General features: G+C 45.2%; 1 protein-coding gene across 1 annotated transcript in view; it reads right to left on the bottom strand.

Moving 5' to 3' along the window:
* slc4a11 (solute carrier family 4 member 11) overlaps window positions 1-2,910 on the bottom strand; it is a 103,331-nt gene extending 100,421 nt beyond the window's left edge. Inside the window, exon 1 of the mRNA XM_080513397.1 lies at window positions 2,834-2,910. Coding sequence (XP_080369523.1) covers window positions 2,834-2,870 — 37 coding nt within the window. The 5' untranslated portion in view covers window positions 2,871-2,910. The remainder of the gene's footprint in view (window positions 1-2,833) is intronic.
* Window positions 2,911-26,140: the final 23,230 nt, after the last annotated feature.

Below are 26,140 nucleotides of genomic sequence, written 5' to 3'. Positions count from 1 at the left end.
CACACACACACACACACACACACACACACACACACACACACACACACACACACACACACACACACACACACACACACACACACACACACACACACACACACCATCCATCTTCCTCTGCACACACCTCCACTTCCACACAGTGGAACTACTAATTCCCGGCTCTGAGGTCGTCCTCCAGGCCGCCGCTCCGCGGCCCTGCAGGTCGTCCTCCAGGCCGCTGCTCTGCAGCGCTGATTAAGCGGCTGCCTGTCACACCTGAAGATGGCCGCCCTGCGAGCTCCACGCCAGGAGGTTTCACTTTTGGGCTGTGATTAGTTAATCAGAGCGACTGACTTCAATGGAATTCATCTTCACAGAGCTCAAACCCTGAAACAATCAATGCTTTGCACTAATGGGAATTTTTTTTTGTTAAACAATCTTCATTCTGAGCTGAGAAAGTGTAAAAAAAAAATGAGGCAAAAATGAGGCACCTTTAACAGAATTCTTTTTTTTTTCATGTATTTTGTGGATTATGACCAAACTCTCGCTGCTTCAGTATTTTATTCCACCTTTGATGGAATAATATAGTTTGAGCTCATAAACTAAAGAATAGCTCCAAAATACAATTTATTAGAAGTTTTGTGTGTTTTATTAGTTTATTGAAAACAAACACATTTTACAGAGAGAGACTGAGAGAGAGAGAAAGGGAGAGAGAGAGAGAGAGAGAGAGAGAGAGAGAGAGAGAGAGAGAGAGAGAGAGGACAAACCCAACTAAATGAGTTGGGGTTGTTTATTATCTGGGGTCTATTAGTTAAGAGTGAAAACATAAAAAAAAACATGCATAAATTCCAAGGAAGGAAATAGTTAAAAATAAAAGTTCGATGAATTTTAATCAAACTGATTGAGCGCCATCTCTGTCGATGTGGACTAATTTTCCCCGCCGTCGTCCCGCGTTACAAGGTTTTTGGACCAACGAGTCTAATCTGGATTAAAGCGCAGCACTGAAACGTTTGGAATCCTTCGTCTCCCGCCCTCCAGCCGCGGCTCGCTCACCTGCCCCCGCCTCCATCAACACACAATCTGGAAGTTCACTGGCAGAGCGGCGCCGTCAGGACGTCCTGACGGCGACACGCGACGGCCAAACGCCCTGCGGCTCGACGTCGAGCTGGACGCCATGTTCCTGTTGCGTACGTTGGGGTTTGCAGCAGAGCAGCTTGCTCTGCGTTATTTGAAAATCCAGAGGGCGGCAGAGTGAGCACGGCAGGCAAAGAGCCTAATCCTCTGGAAAAGTAATTGTTGAGTCACTGGTAATGATCAATAACAGATTCCTGCGGATCCACGGCTCTCAGGGTATTTCGACGCATCGCTGCGTTTAAATCCAAGGTTAAAGTTACAAGACGAACACGGTTCAGAGGGGATGTAATTACATGATGAGCCGTTACTGGATCAGGCTGGATCCCCTTTTGTTTTCTTTCCTTCACTGTGTCGAAAAATCTTTTGAGCGTCTTTCAAATCGTTTCTGCTGCGAGAATCAAACCTGCGCCTCCAATCAGCTCCCAAGCAAATGAATGCAAATTACAAATTACAAAGCAAATTACCCCTCGGAGGACGAGGCAGAGCGGCGTCCATCGCACCCCGAGAGACACACGCACACACGCGCACACACACACACACACACACACACACACACACACACACACACACACACACACACACACACACACACACACACACACACACACACACACACACAGGGAATACCTCGAACACACACACACACACACACACACACACACACACACACACACACACACACACACACACACACACACAGACACACACAGCGCACAGCTCAGACACACCAGGTTGTCTGCAACAAACAAAGCCTGCTGATTCACCATGTCACACACAATATTTTACAAAAAAAATCCTCATCCTATGCACGCACGCGCACACACACACACACACACGCAGACACACACACGCAGTCTCCCGCTCAGCCTTGGTGAAGCAGCATCCCACCTCCAAACGGCTCTGGGAGACTTCCAGTGAGGAGAACTTGCCGCTCTTGTGCGGCTGTCACCAACACTAATGAGACTGTCTTCCTCCGTCTCTCTCTCTCGCTCTCTCTCTTACACACTCACACACACACACACACACACACACACATGCACACACACACTAACATGCACACGCACACACAGATGCATGTGCACGTCCAAACAGCGGTTTCCTGCGTGAGCGCTCGTCCGTCTCTCTCGTGCACGAGCCCCGCCAGTGCAACACATGAGAAAGTGCACGAGGAGCCCGGCCGCCGCCGCCGCCGCTGCATTCCAGCCGTCCTCGCTCGACAGGTATACGGCTTCTCCGTGCAATCGTCCCTTTTCAGTTCCTTAACTGATGAAACACGACACAGGAAGCTCTGCTGCCGCGGACCGCAAATAAACAACAAGAATATGTTCCAAAAAACAAACAAACAAAAAAAAACCAGAGAGAGAAAAACACAGACAAGCAGCAAGAAAATGCAAAAAAAACAAAAAAAACAAACATCTGCATTTGTGGAAGCAGAAGCGGGCTTGTGTGACCCCCTCCTCCTCCGAAAGGGAAAATAAAAACAGGATTTCTGTCACTAACGGAACACTGGCACATTCCAGAGTGCTCACAGCAGCAAACAGCAGAAGACAAGCGAGTGTGTACAGTAGAAGACATGCAGAAAACCATCTGCCCACCGTCACACTGGAGGTGGGCTGCACGGGGGCTCTCAGGTTTCACTGGGTAGGGAACCCCGAGGTTCTCCCCCGTCAAGCCCCGGCCGTGCACGGCTCGGGAGCCGCTCGCAGCTTCACGCACTTACCCGAAGGCACGAAATGAAGAACTTTGTTGGTCTCCATGGCTGAGCAAGCGGTGGCGAATGCACACTTCCTCTCTCCGGCCGCCTCCCCCCCCCCAGTCAACCCATCATGGTTGTGTTATCCTGTGCTGATGAGTGTGAGATCACCTCTGCTCCCTGGCTCTGCTCTGTTTCTGACTCTGCCTCTCAGACACATGCAGTGACTCAGCCCCGCTCTGCCAGCCTACTCACCGTGCTGCTGCTGGGTCCTAGTGCCTCCCCCTCCCCTCCCCTCCCCTCCCTCCTCCTCATCCTCCTCCTCCTCCTCCTCCCGCCCGCCGCCGCGCAGCCTATAGCAGCCCGCCGTGCAGCCTCACGTCAAGACACACCTCTTCAGCACAACACAGAAATGCCAACATGCAACATGTCCTCTTTGGAGCCGCAGCGACTCGGAGCTTCGCCCTGAATGAAGATAATCCCTCCAGCATCATTTACATACATCTGATGGATACACACACACACACACACACACACACACACACACACACACACACACACACACACACACACACACACACACACACACACACACACACACACACACACACACACACACACACACACACACACACACACACACACACAGACACTGGCAGGAACGAGGACACAAGACATCAATACGAAGCTGTCGTCTGATAATTTTACAGTTAAAACAATACATTTCTGGGAATATTTGTATTTTTCCTGCAGATACAGAAGAATGCAGGACGAGCTGTGGTGGAGCTGCGGTGGAGCTGCGGTGGAGCTGCGATGGAGCTGCGGTGGAGCGGCGCTGGAGTGGCGGCAGAGTGGCGAGAGTTGCTTTTGACTCTACGCTCCGTCCAGAGCGAACCAGAGGAAACTGAGCCGGTTCACACACTTCCAGAGTTTTACCCTTTTCTTTTCACTTCGGTGTTCAAACCGTGTTTGTCCTCGACAGGTTGACACCGATCAGCCAAAACATTACCACCACCAACACGCCTGATATCGTGAAGGTTCCAGACTAGCGCCACAGATGTGCGCACGGCACGTACCACACATGCTCCATTGAAATCTGGGAATTTGGATGAGTTAACAACTGAAACTGTTGATGACCGACCCTCATTTTTCTTCTTTAAGAAGGTATCAGAGAAATGTGTGGAACAAAGCTACGATTGGTCCAACCTCCAAATCTTGACGGTACCGTGTGGACGTCCTTGTGATGAAGAACGGCAGCTATCAATTGGTAAAAGAGTATTCCATCAGCGAACTGAGTCATCAGATAAAACATACTTTGCCTTATTAAAGCCCAGTTATAAATATGCAATAGAAAATAAAGTAGTAAAGAGCTTCTATCAAACTTTCTAATAAAAACAAAATACTGATTCATAAATACTGCATTTAAATTGTGTAACTCCACATTCAGAACCAGAATCAAGAAATTTCCACAGAAATGTTTGACTGCGGAGTGGAACTAGAACTGGAAACAGTAATACATCATGTGTTACTTGGAGAGTAGACTATTGTAACTCCCTATTATCAGGGTGAAACAATAACTGCTTAAAAAGTGTTCAAAATGCTGCAGCGAGAATCCTGACAAGAACCAGCATAAGAGATCACATCACTCCAATACTAACCTCTCTTCATTGGCTCCCTGTTAGATCTAGAATAGAATTTAAAATCCTTCTTTTCTTCTAATTTATAAAGCTCTTACCCACCAGATCTTTAGTACCGTATCTCCCAAGAAGAACACTTGGTTCTCAGACTGTTGGCTTACTGGAGGTTCCTCGGTTTTCTAAAAGTAGAATGGAGGCGGAGCTTTCAGCTCCTCTGATGTGGAACCAGATCCCAGTTTCAATTAAAGAGTCTGAAACAGTCTCTACTTTTAAGGCCAGCTTCAGCTCACCTGTCTGTAGTCATAATGTTATGGCTGATCAGTGTAAATACGGCACTGTATGACTTTTCAGAAACATGAGCCGCCGACACATTGGAGACCATCGTTAAATATTTTCGTCCAGCTCTGCACACTCCCTCCAGAGCATCTGCCATCGCACAAAAATGTCTGAAGATGTTCTCGGCTGGTCAAAACTGATGACATGTGACACGTCTGTATTTCTGCCATGAGGTGGGTCAACGTTTGCCGTTTTAACGTGACAAAAATAAAACACGGCGAAGGACGCGATCGAGGAGCCGACGGCAGGCGGAGCCGCCGTGCGCGTCGCTACCTGGCATCGAAGCCGCCGGACGGCGGTTCCTGGGCTCAGATTCGTGCCGACGCCTCTGCGCTCGCCTTGCCAGAATCTCCAGTCTTGCGTGAGGAAATGTAACGCGGCTCCGGCGGCCCACGACATGTGACCGCCATGATTCAGACTTTACTTCCTCCAGATTAACCGTGCAGCACAGATTATTATCTAATCATGTTTGTGCTACACGAGTGGAAACGCAATCTTAGGATTCGCATAAAAGAAAAAGAAAAATCCCTTTAAACTAACTCAACTACACACACACACACACACACACACACACACACACACACACACACACACACACACACACACACACACACTCCTGTGAGCAGACAGACTAACGTTAATGCTCTTTAACAGCATAATGATCCGCGAGGGGCAAAACAGGCTGATTCATAGAATCTGAACTCAAATGTGTTGAAGAAATAAATAGAAATGTACATGGTTGGTGTCCTTCCTAAGTCCGATCGCAGGACTTCTGCCTGAGCGTAGAGTATTTTGACATGAAACATCACAACCTTGAAGAAACTCCTCGCCTCAACTGACAGAACAGCAAACCAGCAATTACCAGCGTTTCCCTTCATTTCTTCTTCCTGCAGAACAACGGCCTCAGTCCACACTAATTATCACACCACCGGTACGCACACAGGAAAGGATTTACGAGCTGCTGTGTTTTCGTTCTCTCAAGCCATCACAGGAAAGTGCAGCACCAACAATTAATCTGCGTTCACTTGAAGCATATCCTTTATTTACTGCGGAAATCCGACAAGTTCTTGCCCACATTATAAATACAGAAAGAAAGCATTGAGTCGAGATTTTTGGGGTTTCACGTGACCTGAGTCACCTCGTGTAATTTGTCTGGAAACTACATCAAAAAAAGTCAAGTTGGCCAAGTAGCTTGGTTATACAGCCGCGAAATAAACATTCTAGTGTATTTAACCCAGAAAAATGCTTGTTTCCACGCTTTGGCTTTTTGTTTCAGAAAAGTTTCATGCTTTACAGCAACATTCGGAAAACGGCGTCCACGGAAAAGCACTGTAAACAATGTAATTAGCACGTTGGTCCACGAGGTGGTGCTGTTGGTTAGGGTTAGAGAAATGAGAGAAATCAGTGTATAAATGTTATGTGCTCACTCAATGATGTTTAAGTTTGGACTAAAATACCAAAAGACACAAGTGGTCATTGATTAGTGGTCATTGATTTGTATATTTTATGCCGATCAAACCAATGGAAAGATTGATTGAAGCCTTGCAGCTCAGATCAGACTGAAACTGGAATCACATGATTGTTGCAATAAAAGTGGTTTTAGCAGTTAAACACTGAACTGATTATTCAGGCCCCATTTACAACATTTCAAGTGAAATATTGTCATTTTTTTTTTGTTTCAGAAAAATTTCACGTTTACACGGCAGCACTTTGATAATGATGTCTGTTTCCATGGGAACTGCAGAAACAACGATGCAGTTAGGATGTGAAACCACTAGTTGGTGCTGTTGTTAGTTTTAGTTTTATTACTGAAGCCTCCCCTGACACACGCACACGCACACACACACCCACACACACACACACACACACACACACACTAACACACACACACACACACACACACACGTTGTGTACGCAGATTCTTTGTCCCTTTGTTCACACTGGATGAATTCTGGATTGCAGAGAATTTTCAATGAAGCTTCAAGACAAACAAGCAAACAGATTGAAAACAAGCATATATTATCCACGATGATGAAAACTGACTTGATAAAAACAGCCTCTCCTTATCGTGGGTTCTTTATTTATCGGCTGCGACGTGACGATGAACGGCTTGATTGAATGTATGAATCTAACAGACACGGCAGCCATTGGATCAAGAAGTTCATTTCTCACCCTGATGTAAATGCTCTGTGAAAGGTCAGTCATTTGCATAAGCCTGCAAATATAACATCACGGTGTGCGGTATGGCCGGTGGCTCTGCTTTGCATAAGAACTGTTACTCACTGCAAGGGCAAATGCGTCACTCAGTGAGCCAGGGCGCTTTCTCCCCGCAGGATCATTCAAGTGTTCTCACAACAACACCCCAATCATGCGGCCCAGGTGTAACGAGGGCTGCGTTCCACTTAACCAGCGAGCAGACGGGGCCACGTGGCGGCTGGCATCTCGGTAAATGTCAATACGGGCCAGCGAGTTGGATTACAGAGTGGACGTTCCTCCACCTATAGGTGCCTGAGGTGATGCAGCCCAGCTGGAGGGGTTGGATTTACATTTGCCTTCCGTCTTTGACAAGAGAGTGGAGTGTTATTAACGCGGCGGCCGCTGGGTGAGCGGAGCAGGTGTGAATGAGACTCAACGGAGTGGAGAAGGAAAGAAGAAGTTCTGTCGATGAAAAGATCAAGTCTTTAACCGTGGAGATGGTTTAATAACCGCATTCTCACGTTGCGTTCTTGGCCTGGGCAATAAACTGAAAATTTAGCAATACTGAAATTTAGGAAAATTGCCGAGGTCATTTTGCCCATGTCGGTATAATCGGTGTTTAAAAAAATAAATAAATGAAAGGTTGGTTTTGAGTGTGTTTAGGTCGCCTGTCCCTTTAAGACGCTGTACTGCGTGAGAGACGTGACTCCGCCCATCTCGTCTGTACGAAACGTGAACGTGCTTTAGAAGCCATCGAAGCAAATCCTCCGTATTTAGAATCAGCGACCGAGTGAAAATCATTTTCAGTTTATTTCGGGAAATTTTTACGTTTACACGACAACGTTTTGAAAAGGATGTCCGCTTCCACGGCAACGGCAGAAACAGTGGAAAGGATGGAGTTAGCACATCATGACAGTGGAAGGTGCCCTCTACTGGGCATGTGCAGAACACCTCGTTACTACAGCCGTGAGGCGCAGGACCAGTAGAGTTTCTTCCGTCTCCTTGAAGCCCAAGTGTTTCAGAAAAGTTTGTTTTCGCCCATTTTGTTTTCAAAAAGTTCCACTTTGGGAGCTGTTTTCAGAAAGTTGCATTGTCGTGTGAACGAACACTGCAGAATTTAGGGTTTTCACATGAAAATGTTGAGGCGTAAAGGGAGGATCAGACGTCAAGAAGACGTGAGCCGCGACACAAACACAGACGATTTGTGTTTGAGCTCCTGAGTTTGTTTTCTGGCTCCTCTCCTCATTTTACATTTACTTTCTTTTGCATTCTTGAAGCCGAGTTTCCAGCCTGCAAAGTCGGGATATGAAATATCTTCACATAACCAGGAAGATTACTCGCAAAATGCAGCATTGAGGATTTCCTCACAGTGACGGAGTGATTACATCACTAAACAACCAAACAGCATTCCTCCAATATGTAGTTCAGCATTCAGGAGCTGATTTTGATCTCACTTGGAAGCTCCTTCTGGTTTTGGTTTTGGTACCTAAATGAATCCTTCGTGCATCATCAAGAAAACAACAGTGGAAATATGTCAAATTCAAACATTTTGAGATTTTATTATTAAATGAATTAACATTTATTACCATATTAACACACTAAAGTACTGAAGTACTGGGTACCGTTGAGTACCGGTATGGATTCCCATGTACAGGGTACGTATGTGAAATGGCGTCTTTCCACCGCACACAAAGTGTAAGGATGGAACAGAGCGGTGCGGCAAAGCGTAACCGGAGCCAAATGCGGTGCCCGATTCCACTGCAGAAAGCAGGTTATAAAGTAGGCGGGGCTTAGAGCTCCACAGATGTGTGACGCTACGACAGTAATCTCAGCCGAGGCGCCAGATCTGGACCTTATGAATCATCTGTTGTTGTTTACATCCTCTGCTTTGCACTAGTTGTTTTGTTAACTTTTTTGCAGCCGCAGAGCTGCAGCTGGAACTTGGTCCCGAGAGAGCGAAGCACGCGAGTACGCCCTGGCGCAGGGCCAAACCGGGACATGGGAGCTGGGCCTTCCGCCCAAACGCAGAAGCCAAGGCAGCCTCTTCCAGCGGCACCGACCGCCTGCGACGGTCACATCCAATGGTGCCACTGGTGCCACTCCGGCGGTCGGCGCCGCCGCATGTGACCGCCACAACCTCTGCGCGCCTGAGCAGAAAGTGCAGGGGCGATGCAAAGACAGACCCCGGCGCTCGGAACGGCCCCCGTCTCGCCGGAGTGCGCCCAGGTGCCGGCTGCATCACCTCCGCACTTTCCACCCAAACGCGGAAGTTCAGGCAGTCTCATCCAGCGGCGGCTTTTTGCAAAGTGTGAGATTATTTTGCTGCAGAGGGAAACTGCTGCAGCCATACGCTGTGCCGAACCCAAACTGTCTGCTGTCCTCAACTCAGCTGTTGAACGGGCCAATCCTGGAGATTTCTGCTCCAACTTTCAACGGACGGCGGCTTTTCTTTGGTGGACTGACGTCTTTAGTACTTGGGTTGTGTGTTTGATGCCCGTTTGTGTGCAGTGGAAGGGCATATTGCAGTTGTTAGTTGCTGTTGACTTTAATGTGTGTACTGGATGTGTAATGAAGACTGTTGAGGAATGTGTTTGATGCCGTTGAGTTCAGTCTTCTTGAAAGAGTTTTTACAAACACTCACGTCGCCTCGGCGACCTTGAACTCTGTACAGTTCCAGAGGTAGAGCTCTTTGTGAGTTGTGCCTCCCTTCACTTTGTTCATTCACACCCGAGAATCAAAGAAAGAAAAATCAAGAGCCGACAAAGTTACATCGAGATGATTTCAAGTGTAATTTTCCAACAACGAGGTGAAATATTCCAGTGATCACAGCTTTTCTACAGATGGGAAGAGCAGAACGAAGCTCCTGTAGCAAACAGCTGAGTACAGAAGCATGTGGCCGCCGAAGCATTTTAAGTTTAAATTGACATTTTTGTGTTTACATTTAAAGTGAAAAGGCATCATTTATATTCATCACAAAACTAGACGAATGGTACAGAAATTCTCAAGATAAAGCCAATTTCAATAAAAGCTGCTGCTGTAAAATCCGGTGAAATTTCCAGAAAAATATAGAATTTTGTGAGTTTTTACAGAACCCCGCTGACAACGTGGCTTTGAGGATAGTTTGATGGCAAGCAGGGAGCTTGAATGGCAGCATGACGAGCTCTCAGCCTCGTGTTGGGTCTAAAACTCCTAAGAAATTTGTTAAAATACCAACGTTTTCTTTAAAATCTTTACAATTTTCCTGGTGGCTTGGAGCCTCTTATGGCCGGTTTGGGTCCACGGACCTGATGTTTGACACCACCGGTCTAAATGTTGTGAACATGAAATCCAGATGCCTAAAGTAAGAAATAGTTACTTATTTAGGATACTTTATGTGAAAAGTAACTTTGCCTGGGTGGGCTCCCGACGCAGCTGGTTTGGAGGCTCCAGACGCTGCCAGATGTTGGTCGTTGTGGAGCTCAGCTGCGGTGCGGACCGTCGCTATGAAGGTGATCGCCTCCAGCGCCGTTAGTCAGTCTTAATAAAAAGCCAATTGTCAACAGTTCACTTCATTCCAAAATAGCAGCAGCCTGCCAAGCTTCAGAGAAAGGGCATCGCGCCACACAACGCTGCAGACCGTCACCGTTAACCCTTCACACGCCACACCGGCAAACACTTGGATGTTTTCATTTGTAGTGTCAGGCTGGTGTTGGGTGCTTGGCTCACGAAAATCAAAAACTGTCCTCGACAGAGTGAGGGGAATGGGAGGTTGTGTGAAGTTATGTGAGGTTGTAAAGGTTGTGAGGTTGTGAAGCTTGTGAGGTTGTGAAGGTTGTGAGGTTGTGAAGGTTGTGAGGTTGTGAAGGTTGTGAGGTTGTGAAGGTTGTGAGGTTGTGAAGGTTGTGAAGGTTGTGAGGTTGTGAAGGTTGTGAGGTTATGAAGGTTGTGAGGTTGTGAAGGTGGTGAGGTTGTGAAGGTTGTGAGGTTGTGAGGTTTGTAGGTTGTGAAGGTTGTGAAGGTTGTGAGGTTGTGAAGCTTGTGAGGTTGTGAAGGTTGTGAGGTTGTGAAGGTTGTGAAGGTTGTGAAGGTTGTGAGGTTGTGAAGGTTGTGAAGGTTGTGAAGGTTGTGAAGGTTGTGAGGTTGTGAAGCTTGTGAGGTTGTGAAGGTTGTGAGGTTATGAAGGTTGTGAGGTTGTGAAGGTTGTGAGGTTGTGAGGTTATGAAGGTTGTGAGGTTATGAAGGTTTTGAGGTTGTGAGGTTGTGAAGGTTGTGAGGTTATGAAGGTTTTGAGGTTGTGAGGTTGTGAGGGTTGTGAGGTTGTGAAGGTTGTGAGGTTATGAAGGTTTTGAGGTTGTGAAGGTTGTGAGGTTTGTACGTTGTGAGGTTGAGAGAGTTTGTAGATTTCCGTCTGAGGTGGGGGTGATGGCGGCTGCACTGCTGGGCCTCTGGAATGACCCCGTGGCGCCTCTGCAGAGCGTCATCAGCAGGACGACGAGGGAAGAGCCTCCAGGGAGCTCACAGTGTGGCGGGTGAGAGTGTGGTTGCGAGTGATGAATCACCAGTTGTGAACTTAACCACTGAAAAGCAATAAGGTGCACAGCGAGTTTAGCTGCTGGGACCACCAGCACTTTCCTGCTGACCTGCGGTTGAATTGTGCTCCGATCAGCCACACTGTCCCTCTCTGGCCTCCTGCTGAGCTTAGAAAACAAGAAAACAATAATAATGCCAGGCTTTCTGCAACACTCACAAGGCTCCGGGGGAACGTGGCTAATTAAAGAGTTCCACCTGCAAACGGAGAAGACTCCATGGAGCCACATCACTTCTGCAATCCTCAATGAAACTGCTCCGAGGAAACTCACAGGAAGAAAAGCGGACGATTCAAACTAAAGACGCACAAAACAACCAGAATAAATAAGAAGAATGTGAAGTACCACATGTGGAAAAGTACCTTTCTCCCATTGTGGTCATTGACAAACACGTTAGTTCAAAAGTTCCGCCCGAGACTTGGCCAACGGCAACAATCAGCAAACACGACGAGGACCCGAGTGTTTGTGGACACCTTGACTAAACAACCACCGTATAGAAAACAGCCCGAGAGGACAGGCGAGTCACAGCGCAAACAAACTGTGTCAACACCTGATTTCAGAAGAAACCCAACAGTTCAAAAAGTTCAAAACAGCGAGTGGAGGAGCAAACACTTAGTGAAAAAAGCTCGGATTAATAAAGTATTTCTATTCTATTCATACACATGAAAGGCTGTAATCACGCTAAAGAAATGAAATCTTGAGTCCAGTAAATGTTTGAGCTGTGTTTGGATTAATGCACAAGAGGGGAAGAATTTCTTTTTTCACAGTTGATGGAGGAAGAACACTGGTCATGCTGGACGAGGCGCGATCATCGTAGAGTTACTGTGACCTTTTTGGGCCTAAAATGTCACTGTAGCATAATAGCAGAGTTATTAGTATACGATTACGGCCATTAGCGTTATAAGCGTAATATTGTTCAATGCTCCATCATCTGGATGTTGTAGATCCTTCAAAGGGATTTATGAACTAATAAGATACTAAAATGCCGACAGCTGAAAGAAAGGGAGGTTTGGAGAATCAAGAAAGTAACATTTTCTGAAAGAGACCTTTAAACCAGATTTTAACATATTGGGAGTGACTAACCACACAATCGCATACAGATTTGTGTAAATTACTCAGTGTGACTTTCTGCAGTTTGAACGTGGATCTGCTTTTCTCCAGCAGTTCAATTTGTTTTGACTCATAGCGCGGCGGTAAGAATTCAAATTTAAAATGTGTCTGATCACCGTGAGTCACTTTGAGCTCAACATCAAAGTTCAGGAGGAGTTAGTATGTAGCACAAAGCTAACAGCCTGTTGTCTTGCAAAAGCCTGCACACACACACACACACACACACACACAAACACACACCTTTGACATGTTTACGGTTGTGCTGTTTTGCCTGGATCTTTCTGGAATCCTCTGCGCTGCCGTCCCCTCCAGTCTGAATCAACACCTGAACCTCACCGCTCCTCACATGTGACGCTCGATATTCTGCAGCCATGTTGAGCGCAGGCCTGCGGAAATGATGGGATACAACTGATTTGTAGTCTAGTATTGTGCGGGATGGAGTGGCGGCAGTGTGTGCGGTGTGTGTGTGTGTGTGTGTGTGTAAGATGTGTGTGTGGCGTCCTTTTGTCCTTGTGCCAGATGTCAGGATGTGGTGTTCCACTCATTAGGATGCCAACACGTCTCTGCACCGTTAATACTCCTCGCTTGATGATTTCAAAAGGGAGGGAGAAGGTAAAAAGGTGCTCCTGAGGTGCACACGTCTGCAGTAGTAATAATGGAAATACTACTGGAAATACTGCTGGAAATACTGCTGGAAATACTGCGCAGCAGCGAGTAGCGATGCATCACCTCAATGTCATCAATCAGAAAGGGAATCCTGCTCCTCCGCTTGACGGGGAACAACCTTCATTAGCTCGTCTACTGGTGTGTGTGTGTGTGTGTGTGTGTGTGTGTGTGTGTGTGTGTGTGTGTGTGTGTGTGTGTGTGTGTGTGTGTGTGTGTGTGTGTGTGTGTGTGTCTGTAGGTTTGTCTTTGTTTCTGCTGGCACAGGGAGAGAGAGAACCCTAACATTTGGAAATAACACGAAAGATGAGGGAAACGGAGGGAGGAGGATGAAGAAGATGAAGAAAAGGAGGATGATGAGGAGGAAGAGTAAGACATGGAGGATGAGGGGAGCAGCTGGTTCTTGTTACCCTGCTGCCCGCACACATCACTGCAGGAGCGATCAGAATATCGCCTCCCGCAAGTACCTCACTATGTGTGTGTGTGTGTGTGTGTGTGTGTGTGTGTGTGTGTGTGTGTATGTGTGTGTGTGCGTGTGCGTGTGTGTGTGTGTAGGCTTGGAGCTGTAAGTATTGCCGAGGGGACGAGGGCATATTTCAGGTCACAAACGAGCTCCAGATTTAATTTGAAGAAGAACAACTTGATTATGTTGTGGAGGGAAATGAAACAGAGATGACACAGGTGAACACACACACACACACACACACACACACACACACACACACACACACACACACACACACACACACACACACACACACACACACACACACACACACACACACACACACACACACACACACACACACACACACACACACACACACACACACACACGGTTATCAAACATATGGGCCCAAAATCGAGACTCCAATCTGGCCAAACCACAAAAAAAATAGTAAAATACTGCCATCGATTATTTCATAATTTCAACACGACGCTGAAACTTAGATCTCGTGCCATAAAAGTAGAACTAATCGTTTGATTCATCTCCATACCCGGAGCGACGCCCCAGAAGTGAAGAAAGTGTGTCCTCTCTCTCTCTGGATTGTTTCAGGTTTTAAAAAGTGTGTTGCTCCAACCAGCCAATCAGAAATCAAACCCTATATAGGGTCATCGGGGGTTTAGCTAATCACAATCAAGGTAGGCTCCTCCCCTTTGACTCCTCCCACAATCAGGCAGCTCTGCTCTGGCACATGGCACCACGAGAAGAAGAACTTCCTCCTCTTCCCATAGATGGCCGTGTGTGGGCGGAGCCAGTCCAGCTCACACAGACACAGCAGATTTTGAATGCAGCTCCTATGATCCAATATTCTAATGGAGGAAAATCAAGGAGGAGCTGGAAACTTTAAATACAAGGTTTCTGGAGGCGAAACGATGGAGGAGGAGGTGAACAGCTGGATATTGTGACTCCATTAAAATTGCCTTTATGTTGTGATGTTCTGTTGTTTTCAGTTGGTTTTGTGAAAATGGAGACATTTTCATCACGTATACTCTCACCACAGCAGAGAAAAACTTGAAAGTTTAAATTTAAGGGTCATTATGGTGATATTTGATCAGTCCAGTCCTCTCAGGAGGAAATTGGGCTGCTAGTGATCCCTGAACTAAAAATGTGTTTAACACTCCTGGTTCAATTTCTCAGGCCACATCCACGCGACGAAAAATTTTTCTTTTTTCTCCCCAGCGTTCTACAAAAAAACCTCCATCCACGCGTCACTATGAATACGTCACCATGAACACGTCACTATGAACACGTCACGATGAACTCGGCTCAACACGAGGCTACAGGTCATGTAGTACACATGTCAGGCCTTTAGGGGCGCTGTGACTCACCAAACACATCAAAAATACAGAAGACAGAGCACATAGAACTTTAATGGGGGGTAGGGGGGGTGATCACCTCATCTTTTTTCCACAGATGATCGTGTTTTCCGTCCTCACCCCGGGGTGGTTGGATGGCACAAGCCGGGGTTTTAGAATTTCCCCACTCTGGGACCCGTGTTAAAAAAACCTGTTTTCATGCTTCTAAAACCTCCTCATGTGGACGACAGGCCATAAACTGCTGGTTTAGGTGAACCGGGGTTCCTGGTGTGGACCGACCCTCAGAGAGAACATGCAAACTCAGAATACCTGAGATATCTTTCATCAAGAGCATCACAGTGACCAGTCCAGCTGTCAAATCCCAGCAAGGCATGCTGGGATTGATCCACTGAATCAGGTGACCTCCTGTGTTGAACATCCAACGACGAGGCTCCAGCAGCCGTGTTGATCTGTTGCCCTCCAACAAGAAGAACAACGGCAGAAATGTGATTTATGATAAGCTTTGACCTTCTTGGCCGTCTGCAGACTCACATGAGATTATATGATGGAATCTGGTGGTAAATCTGCTAATCTCACTAAGCTAAACGCTGCGGCGTCTAATCTGATGCATGCACAAACATCTCCATACTGCTGGTCGCAGTGGAGCAGGCAGCAGATATACTTAAAAAGAAAAAACAAACGAGCTTTAGATAGTGAACAGTGCTTCATGACAGATTAACACACACACACACACACACACACACACACACACACACACACACACACACACACACACACATACACACACACACACACACACACACACTTAGTTATCAAACGACAAGATTAATGGACGCCTGAAATTTTTTTTTAATTGTAACAAAATAATGGCTACAACAGGTCAAAAAAGTAAATAGAAATATTACCAAAAAAACCCAAAAGACTTAAACTGTGAATGAGAATATTCACATAATGAACAAATGTGAAAATGTCATTCTCTAATGAATTATTACGGGAAAAAAACCATTGTAATTACAAATCTCCACTAAAAGCCGGACTGAGAAGAAATAAGTCCTGAAATAACAATGTCATCAGCCGGATTTGGATTAAAGAAGATTTAATCTGTAATAAATGTGAAACCAAAGGTTGATAATAATTAATTGGACTGTTCTTTTTTATTTTCACGTTCATTTTGAATTTTCCGGCTCTGGATCAAAGAAGCTTCAGGATGTTCTACAGATTTACTCACAACATAGAAAATTATACTGTTTATATGATTGTCTTTCTTTTGAAAATCAGGTTTTTCAGGAAGCTTTGCAGCAGGACACTTACAAACCGAGCTCCAGTGAAATAAATGTTATTATCCGTCTCGTCGTGATAAAATGTGAACGTTTTGGTTTCCTGGCGCGCAGCAGAGCGGCTGCAGCCGTCGTCCCTCAGCCACACGTGTCCGATATGAGTCGTCATGTGCACCAGTAAAGTGAACACCCCCCCCCCCTACACACACACACACACACACACACACCCCCCCCCCCCCCCCCCCCCCCCCCCGCTTCCTTAAAGTAAGCCGTCCTGGAAACCTGAATGACATAACCAGTGCCTGACAACAGAACAACACGCCCAGACTCCCCGGCACAGAGTTGGCCCCGCAACCCTCTCCTCTGCTCAAGGGCACGTGACGCTTCCCATCGATTCCCCTTTGCTGGATGGAACCGGCAATCCCGCGGTCACAAACATCGCTCAAAGCTCTCGGCTCCGGCTGCCACCGCAGATCTTCCTCAGACCATCCAAATAAACATGCAATGGTGTGTGTGTGTGTGTGTGGGGGGGGGGGGGGGGGGGGGGGGGGGGGGACTATACGAGTCCTCTCAGGAAACAGTGGTGAAGATAGAAATGTAAAAAAGCATGGGGGTTCTCTTTAATGTTGTAATGTTTCACTCTAAGAACGCACGTTTTTATTTTGCCGACTGTTGACCTCGTACTCACGAATCACTGCACGTCACAAATGAGCTGGACGTCCCGTCACCAGAAGGCTGTTTTGCCGCCGTGCGGTTCCCCTCCACCAGGGGGAGCCACAGAGTGGCGGGATCTCGCCAACAGTGTGTCGGAAGGTCCAGACGACGCACAACGCCGTGAAGCACCGGCACATTGTTTCGAGCCGATTCACGCCATGGTTTCCAGTCAAAACACAAAACTGTCCGCGGGATTTGTGGCGTCTGCTAAAAAGCACAACGATGGTCAGAGTCACGGGGAACTTTGAGGAGTGTTGAGGAACGGCTCCCGAGGCGGGACTTTTTGAACACACTCTGTTTCCATGGAAACAGGGGAAAGCAAATTTTGTGTGTGTGTGTGTGTGTGTGTGTGGTTTCATTAAAACACACATCAGAAAAAAAATTGTGGCCCGTTTCCATGGAAACAGACATTGTTTTCAAAATGCTCACGTGTTTGTGAAACTTTTCGGAAACGAAAACACAAAAAAAGGATGTTTTCATGTTAAACGTGGTCGTGTGGCTGAAGCACGACCACACTGAACTGACTTCCTGAGAGGAAACGACTCCTGCAGGACCAGCAGGTCCAGCTATATCGTTTTAACCCCCGAGACGCTGGAACCAGTCTGACAACATAATCCACATCTCTGGAACGCGACGATGAGTGGGACACCGGACTTCTCGGAAGGTTTCAAGACTGAATGATAATGTACAGAATGCTGCGTCATCACCTTTTAACAACATTTAAAATCCAATGTTGTTCCCGAAGATGGTGATTAAAATCTTTAAAGACTCTTGATTCACATGATACATTTCTGCCTTTTCAGGCATGATAACTGGATATGGGATGTGCATGTGTGTATACGTGAATATATAGTATCCATTTTTTCTAAATGTATTTTCATGAAATGTAACTTTAATTATTCATATTAAGGGTTTAAATATGGATTTGTATATATATTTATATATAGATTGTGGTTGGTCGAAAATATCACAACAAATAAGCAAATACTATGTGGGATGTTTCAGGAGTAATTTCTCATAATTTTACTGTCAGTCAAGGACAATTTACTCCTCAAATGTACTTTACAACAAAACATAAAATCCTAAATCGGTTTCAATCATTCAAACTGTTTGATCTGCAGTTTAGAGCCAGTAATGTGAGATTTCTAAGTGTCAACATGTGTCTGTAGGGCTTTTGTGGAGTATTGAAACTGAGAAATGTGACTATAAAGTACAATATGTAGATTATCATGAATATTTCATCCAAAAACACTGATGAAAACTGTATCCAGTGGTTTAGATAAAGGACACACACGCACACGCACGCACGCACGCGCACACACACACACACACACACACACACACACACACACACACACACACACACACACACACACACACACACACACACACACACACACACACACACACACACACACACACACACACACACACACACACACACACACACACACACACACACACACCACTGCCCTCTGCTGGAGGCTCATGTCGTTTCTCTGCAGCAGTTTGTTCTGTTGAAGCATAAAGTGAGAATCTCAGTGGAAACGTCAGCATTAGCATTAGCATTAGCATTCAGGTTCCATCCATTAACATTAAGCTGGATGTGACTGTGAAGCTGAGCTCATCCCAGAAACTGCAGTGAGGAGTGACCTTTGACCTCTTTATTATCACATTTAATATTTTTTCAGCTTTAAAATTGTAATTAATCGTTCTAACAATTATTTAAGCTATTAGCATTATATGAACTTAATCTGAATTCTTAACAACAAACAATGGTATTATTATCATTACTGTTATTGATATATAGTCCATTCTAAAAAATTATACTACCAATACCTTCATTCTATCCTATATTTTCTGAAGTGTTTCTTTTAGCACTTTATTATAACAAACATATTTTAATGATTTTACATTCAATTATTATTGTGTAATTATTATTTTAATAATTATCTAATATCACCATTATATCAACTTATTTAAAAATTTTTACATTTTTAATTATTTAAATTTTCAAAATATTTGAAGAATTACTTATTGCATTACTATTCTGCTCTTTATATCATTTAATATTTCCTTTTATAATGTTATTGATTAATGTGCAATAACAACAACAATAACATTGAAATTGTAATTCATATTTGACCAGTTATTGAATCTGTGAAAATAATAACAAAGAGCTAAAAAATAAAACTGCGGTTAGTATCAATATATTATTACATTTCACAGCTTAATATTGAATTACTGTGTCGTCATTGGTGTGGTTACCAATACCAATATATCTGATTGGACCAGGTGCTGATCAATTGTTTGTATGACCAATCAGAGCTCCTGCAGTTTTTAACTGATGTGACTTAAACGACATCATTTTGAAACCTGGGTCCATTTCTTTTGAAGAAAATGATGTGATTGTGTTTCTCCTCCTTCAGAATCCAGACTCTCACTTCATAGAGATTCTGCTTTTCTTCCCTATTTGCAGTGATATTATTATCATTATTATTATAATTATTATTAAAGTCAGTATTCTCAGAGCAGGTGAAGCGGTGTGTCAGTCTGAGCAGCTTCAACACGCAGCATTAAAACAGAAAGCGTTCAGGACACCTTGTTGTCCCCGCAGGAAGACGCAGCCACTCTGGGTGGGACTTCCTCTCCCATCGCATTGTCCTCGTTACACGCTGGCCAGGAGAATAACATGTGTCATGGAAACACACACACACACACACACACACACACACACACACACACACACACACACACACACACACACACACACACACACACACACACACACACACACACACACACACACACACACACACACACACACACACACACACACACACACACACACACACACACTCTGCCAGTGTTGTAACCCAACATTAACATCATGTATATTCATTTCCAGGATTTTCACATTAATAGCACACTAAAGCACGAACACTTGTCAATAAATCTGCATCGATCCAGCTGTTTGCTTCAAAACAATACGAGACACCGAGTATCGACAAACTTTGGTCAAACAAAAGAGAAGTCATCAAATTACTTTGCTAATATGTCAATATCTACCCCCGTCCAGGAGGACAGCCCGTCCTGGAGGACCGTGGGTCCATCTCTAGACATTTCTAACGTGTGCTGGGTGCAGACTCCAAGGCCCACGATGCCGACAGGCTAAATAAAGGGATGAAAAAACGCCGGGTCAGTCGTAGGTTCAAAGCCCGTCTCTCGGCAGGAGGCGGCTGAAGACAGACTGTTGGCAAAGTTGCTGACCATCAAGGACAATGTCTCCCATCCACTGCATGAACTGCTGGACAAGCTGAGGAGCAGCTTCAGCCACAGACTCCTCCAGCCTCACGCTACAGGAAACCCTTCCTTCCTGGTGACTCTATAATCTGCCTACTTCTGAAGAATCTCTGCCTCCGACACTGTCAAACATCCAACCATTTTGTTTGATGTGTATGATTATATGTGCCATGTTCATACTTATATCTGCACGCTCAGTGTTTGGGTTTGACTTTGAACGTCTTAAAATATTTTTAGATCTATTACGAGCTGTAGTTTCTAATGTGCTTTTATCGTGTTATATCTGTATATGTGCTCTGGACCATCTAACAAAAAAATGGATTTGTTCATGAGAAGAACAATGCTTTTTCTTCAATTGTGCATTTTCTGCTCCATCCAGCCAAAACGGCTTCAGCATATTTTCATTTGATTAAAGCTCTATGCCACCGTGCAACTCTAACAACTAATTTCTTCTCACAGTGGCGACAACAAAGGAAAACAATCCCCCCCATTATTCACACGTCTCCATTTTAAACACGCGTGTTGGTGAAGACGAGTGAGAAACGGCGCGGAAGCTGCAGCTCATTCTATTCCTCTTCAACGTATTGAACCAGAAAACACACACATGGTATGAAGTCCCCTATACGGTTTTATTTATTACATTTTTTCTTCCCCTTAATGTGACCTGTGCAGGACTAAGAGGGTCACGGCTGTATTCTCCTGAGTAGGTCAGCATGTAGAGCACGGCGTTAACAGCGTCAGAACGCGAGGCTCGAATCCCCCCCGGAAACCAAACAGCGTGGAACCACTCTGCGGTCCGCCCGGAGCGCCGGAGGAGAGTGGCCGCCAAATGGCAGTGGAAAAAAAAAAAAGAAAAAAAAGTAGTAATCCTGGTTAAGACAGACAGTTACACAATACACGCCAGATGATGTGTGTGTGTGTGCGTGTGTGTATGCGTGTGTGTGTGTGTGTGTGTGTGTGTGTGTGTGTGTGTGTGTGTGTGTGCGTGTGTGTGTGTAGAAACTCAAGGTCAGAGGAATACAGATTTGTTTTTTTCTTAACTTGGTAGGATTCAGCACTACAGAGCTCCTGTTGTATGCTGGCCAATTAAAAAGTGAAGATAAAGCTGAGGAGGGTTCGGGGTGGGGGGGGTGGGGGGGGGGGGGTTGGGGGTGGGGGGTATTAGTGCGCCGCTCCATGAATTGGTCCAATTAAAACACCCTGGATTTCATTTAATCATGTAAAAAACTGAGGAGTTCAAGTCTGCTAAATTCGTAGCTTCTAAAATTCCCCCCCGGCGACACCAGGGGTCCGTTTCACGAAGCAGGTTTAAGAAGCCATGAGCTTAACACCGAGCTCTGAGTCGAGTTACACTGAGACAGAAAACACTGAGTTTTCGGTTCCACAACACCGGATTTTGGTCAGTTTGATGAACTCGGAGTAGTTTCACCTGGAGTTAAGCGCGTGCACCACGACTCTAAAGAGACTGCATCAATGGAGCCCCGATTCAACGAGTCACCATGACAACTGAGACGCGGAGGGCGGAGTTTTTGACGCCAGTGGAGCAGGAAGTATTGATCCGATCATATGGCGAATATGAACGTATTAAAAAAAAAAAAATGCAACAGCGCAGCAGCTGCTAAAGAGAGGGAGGCGGCGTGGAAGAAGATTGCTGCTCAAGTGAATGTGTAAGTTCAAACGTCTTTGTCATCGCAACATTATTGCAAGGGAATACTGCTTGATGGTAGCTTATTAATTTATTTCTTTTGGGTGCAATTCCGCGGGGGAGAAGCCTCTTGGCAGCAGCTGAAAGTGAAATATAAAAACATTGTCCAATCCGGTAAGACCGCTGCTAATTTAATTGTTAATCAATAAATTTCTTAACGTAATTTCGATCATGTGTGACATTGTACAGTAAATATCAAGTGGCCATTTGACTGTGAGGTGTTTTATTCCCAACATATCGCTGTTTTCAAACACATAAATGTCTTCTCACCCATATCATGTGCTGTCAAATAACTCAGGCTAAACTAATGCAGACTTTACTCAGCCAACAGAAAGAAGGCAGATGTAAAACGGGTGGTGGCCCAGCACCTCCACCTTTAACAGAGGCGGAGGAGCCCTAAGCCAGAATGTTGGGAGGCCAGTGGCTGAGGGAATCCCTGGAGGAGCTCCTCTTCAGAGCTCACCCCTCAAGATGCCACTTCCTTCATAATATATCATATGCCGAGGCCTATATATCTCTTTAAGCCTATTTTTGTTCATCTTTATTTCCCCATCATGTCTTTTTTTTTGTCACCCAACAGATTGGGATGGTGCTCTCTGCCTGCTGGACCCCCTCATGCCACAACAGACCTTGTAAGTAGGCAACACTCCAAAGATCTTGCAAAATGGTAGTTTAAATATACTGAAACATATTCATCTAGGATGAAGAGTACAAGGAAACCCTGTCTGCTGCCTTTACAGAGGAGGATCCACAAAGGCCTGTAGAGGTATGATAGTTCTCATCCCGTTTACATTTCTGAAACATTGTGGTGGAATAAAGAGTGATATTTTGTCTACACTGAAGTATTGACACATTATTTTTAACAGGGCCTGGCTGGGCAGCAGCAGGAGGGTCCCTCAACATCCACTGCAAGGACTGACAGTGAGACAGATGTTCAGTAAACACCAGAGGTTCATTCTGTGGAATTCATGTCCAACTGTAATAATTGAATGTCCTCCTTATGTCCTCCCAGTTATCTGTAAAACAGATCTATAGACTCCACCTGCTCCAGAAGATGGAAAACACTGCTAAGGAAATGCAGATCTGTAAATTGAACTACTGGAGCACAAGTTAAGGGTGGGTGTACAGTCCCAGGTGAATTATGCTAACTACTAACTACATTAACTAAACTAGCGCTTGTATTTGTAGGAAATAAAAAAGACCAAATGAATTGTGCATCATGTCTTTATTTGGTGGTGGTGGTGGTGATCAGACCCCGAAGTGATGATGGCATATGGTGTCTCTGACAGCTCTGCCATTTGCGAGGAAACGCAGCGCAACACACAATATCTGCTATGACGTCAGGGCAAGGCTCAGCTGGTGATGTTGCTAATGTACAGAGCGATTAAACTGTGGATGTGCATAATGGTCTCGGCAGTAAAACGCTACCGCTCAAAAAGGAAGGTGTCTGCAAATGCCAGCACATCTATGCGCGGTCTGATGATGCGAATATTATCTGCGAATATTAAATTCTCGGCGAAGTAATGCTGCGCCTTCATCAATCGGATCATTATCAAAAGCACATTCCATGTTGAGGGAATAAAGTTGACGTCTAATTTGCCTCGGGAATAAGGCACTGCAGAACTGTTTCGCCAAAACTCCCCCGCTGAATGAGGAAATGAAATCCCGTGTCCGTCTGAAAGGGGGCGGAGCCAGAGCAAAACTCCAGGTTCACTGACAAAAACCTGCTCAGGTTAACCGGACCAGGTTAGTTCTAGAGCGTCTGTTGCCCCGGTAACTGACCGAGAGTTGACGTTACACCGCTTCGTGAAACAGGCTGGAGTTACCCCGCTTCCTCTGGTTTGAGTTACCTCCCTTTGTGAAACGGAAAACCCCGCATTTCCCTCAACTCAGTGTTAACTGACCTGGGGTAATCGATAAACCTGCTTCGTGAAACGGACCCCAGATTACCGCACCAGCTTCAGATTGTACACCAGAAAAAAGTATTCTGAAAAAAAAGTAGTGCCGTCAATTGATTAAAAAAGTAACTAATTAATCATGATTAACTGCATTTTTTTTTCTTTTCTTAGGACTGAAGCTTGTATTACATATTGATTCATGAAAAACCACACACACACACACACACACACACACACACACACACACACACACACACACACACACACACACACACACACACACACACACACACACACACACACACACACACACACACACACACACACACACACACACACACACACACACACGTATATACAGGAGAGCGAGGGAACGAGAGGAAGGAGGAATACATAACTGACCTGCAAGTATTTCCTCCAGCTTCAGCAGTTTGTGGCTCCTGGTCAGCCAACATGGCAACCTGCTGTCTTTCTGTGCTGAACTACTTCTGTGGTCGTACTCCTCTGGGACCTGTACCCCTCTGAGACCTGTACAGGACCAGTACCCTCTCTGGGACTTGTACAGGACCAGTACCCCTCCAGGACCCGTTCCCTTCCGAGACCTGTTCCCCTCCGGCACCTGTTTCGTTCCGGGACCTGTACCCCTCTAGGACCTGCTCCTCTCTGGGACCTACACCCCTCTAGGACCTGTTCCCCTCTGGGACCTTTACCCCTCTAAGACCTGTACCCTTCTAGGACCTCTACCCATCTGGGACCTGTACCCCTCTAGGACCTGTAGCCTTCTAGGACCTGTTCCACTGTAGGACCTGCACCTCTCTCGGACCTGTTCCCCTCTAGGACCTGTATCCATCTGGGCCCTGTACCCTTCTTGGACCTGTTCCACTCTAGGACCTGTTCCTCTCTAGGACCTGTACCCTTCTTGGACCTGTTCCACTCTAGGACCTGTACCCCTCGAGGACCTGTTCCCCTCTAGGACCTGTACCCGTCTGGAAACTGTACCCTTCTTGGACCTGTTCAACTCTAGGACCTGTAACCCTCTCGGACAGACTTCCCCAATTCCAGGGCTCAAGGTCCAGTGTCCTGCATGTTCTAGGTTTCTCCCAGTTGCAACACACCAAACTTTGTTAAGCCGAAACTCTGAGAAGATTAAAATCATCTTACCTGCAGTGAAGCGACTCCCAGACTCCTTCATGCTGCTACACACACACACACACACACACACACACACACACACACACACACACACACACACACACACACACACACACACACACACACACACACACACACACACACACACACACACACACACACACACACAGCAGACGTTGAGTTTCCACATCTAAAAGTGTCCGCAGGTAATCTCCAACACCAGGTGTAGATGACAGCGGCACGTGGCCGCGCAGTGCGCGCACAGTCAATGATCGACCTCGCCCACTGCGCGCGCCACACGTGAAGCGCGTGCACTCATCGTGCACTCATCAACGTTTTTTCTATCAATTTAAAACTTAATAAAAAAAAAAAGGTTAAAACTTATATATGTATAATTTCTTTTATGAGTATTAGAAAATATAGATAATTAAAATAATCTGCTGGGATTAAGTTTCTTGCTAAAAGAACAGGTTTTTAAAATGGAAAAAACCCAAGTGAAACAATTAAAATGTGAGAAGATTATGTGCACAAATAATATAATATAAATATAGACATTTGTTTACATTTATAATACATTTATGAATAAAGGTCAATAATAGAAATTAAACAATGAATGAGACATGAGTACTTTTTTCAATTTCAGTAGAAAACCTAGGAGTAAAACTATTAAAATAATGTATTTTAGTAATGAATGAATGCGAGAATGAAAAGTAAATCTGGAATGAACTATTACAAAAAAAGCAAATTTGGAAATTGTTAAAAAAAAAAAAAGCATTAAGTGAAATAAATATTCTACTAATCAATAAAATGTCTCCTATAATAAGTTCAGTGAATGAAAATAATTATAGTTGTTAAAGTCATTGGAATTAAAATATAACCCTTTGATAATTGCAAAAATATAAATATATAAAGTGTTCTAATCCAATAAATTGGATTGATAAATTACTTTAAAAAAAG

This window comes from Blennius ocellaris (genome assembly GCF_963422515.1).
Source record: "Blennius ocellaris genome assembly, chromosome: 17".
Lineage (NCBI taxonomy): Eukaryota > Metazoa > Chordata > Actinopteri > Blenniiformes > Blenniidae > Blennius > Blennius ocellaris.
The sequence above is the reverse complement of the archived record's forward strand: the minus strand, read 5'-3'. Positions and strand labels throughout refer to the sequence as shown.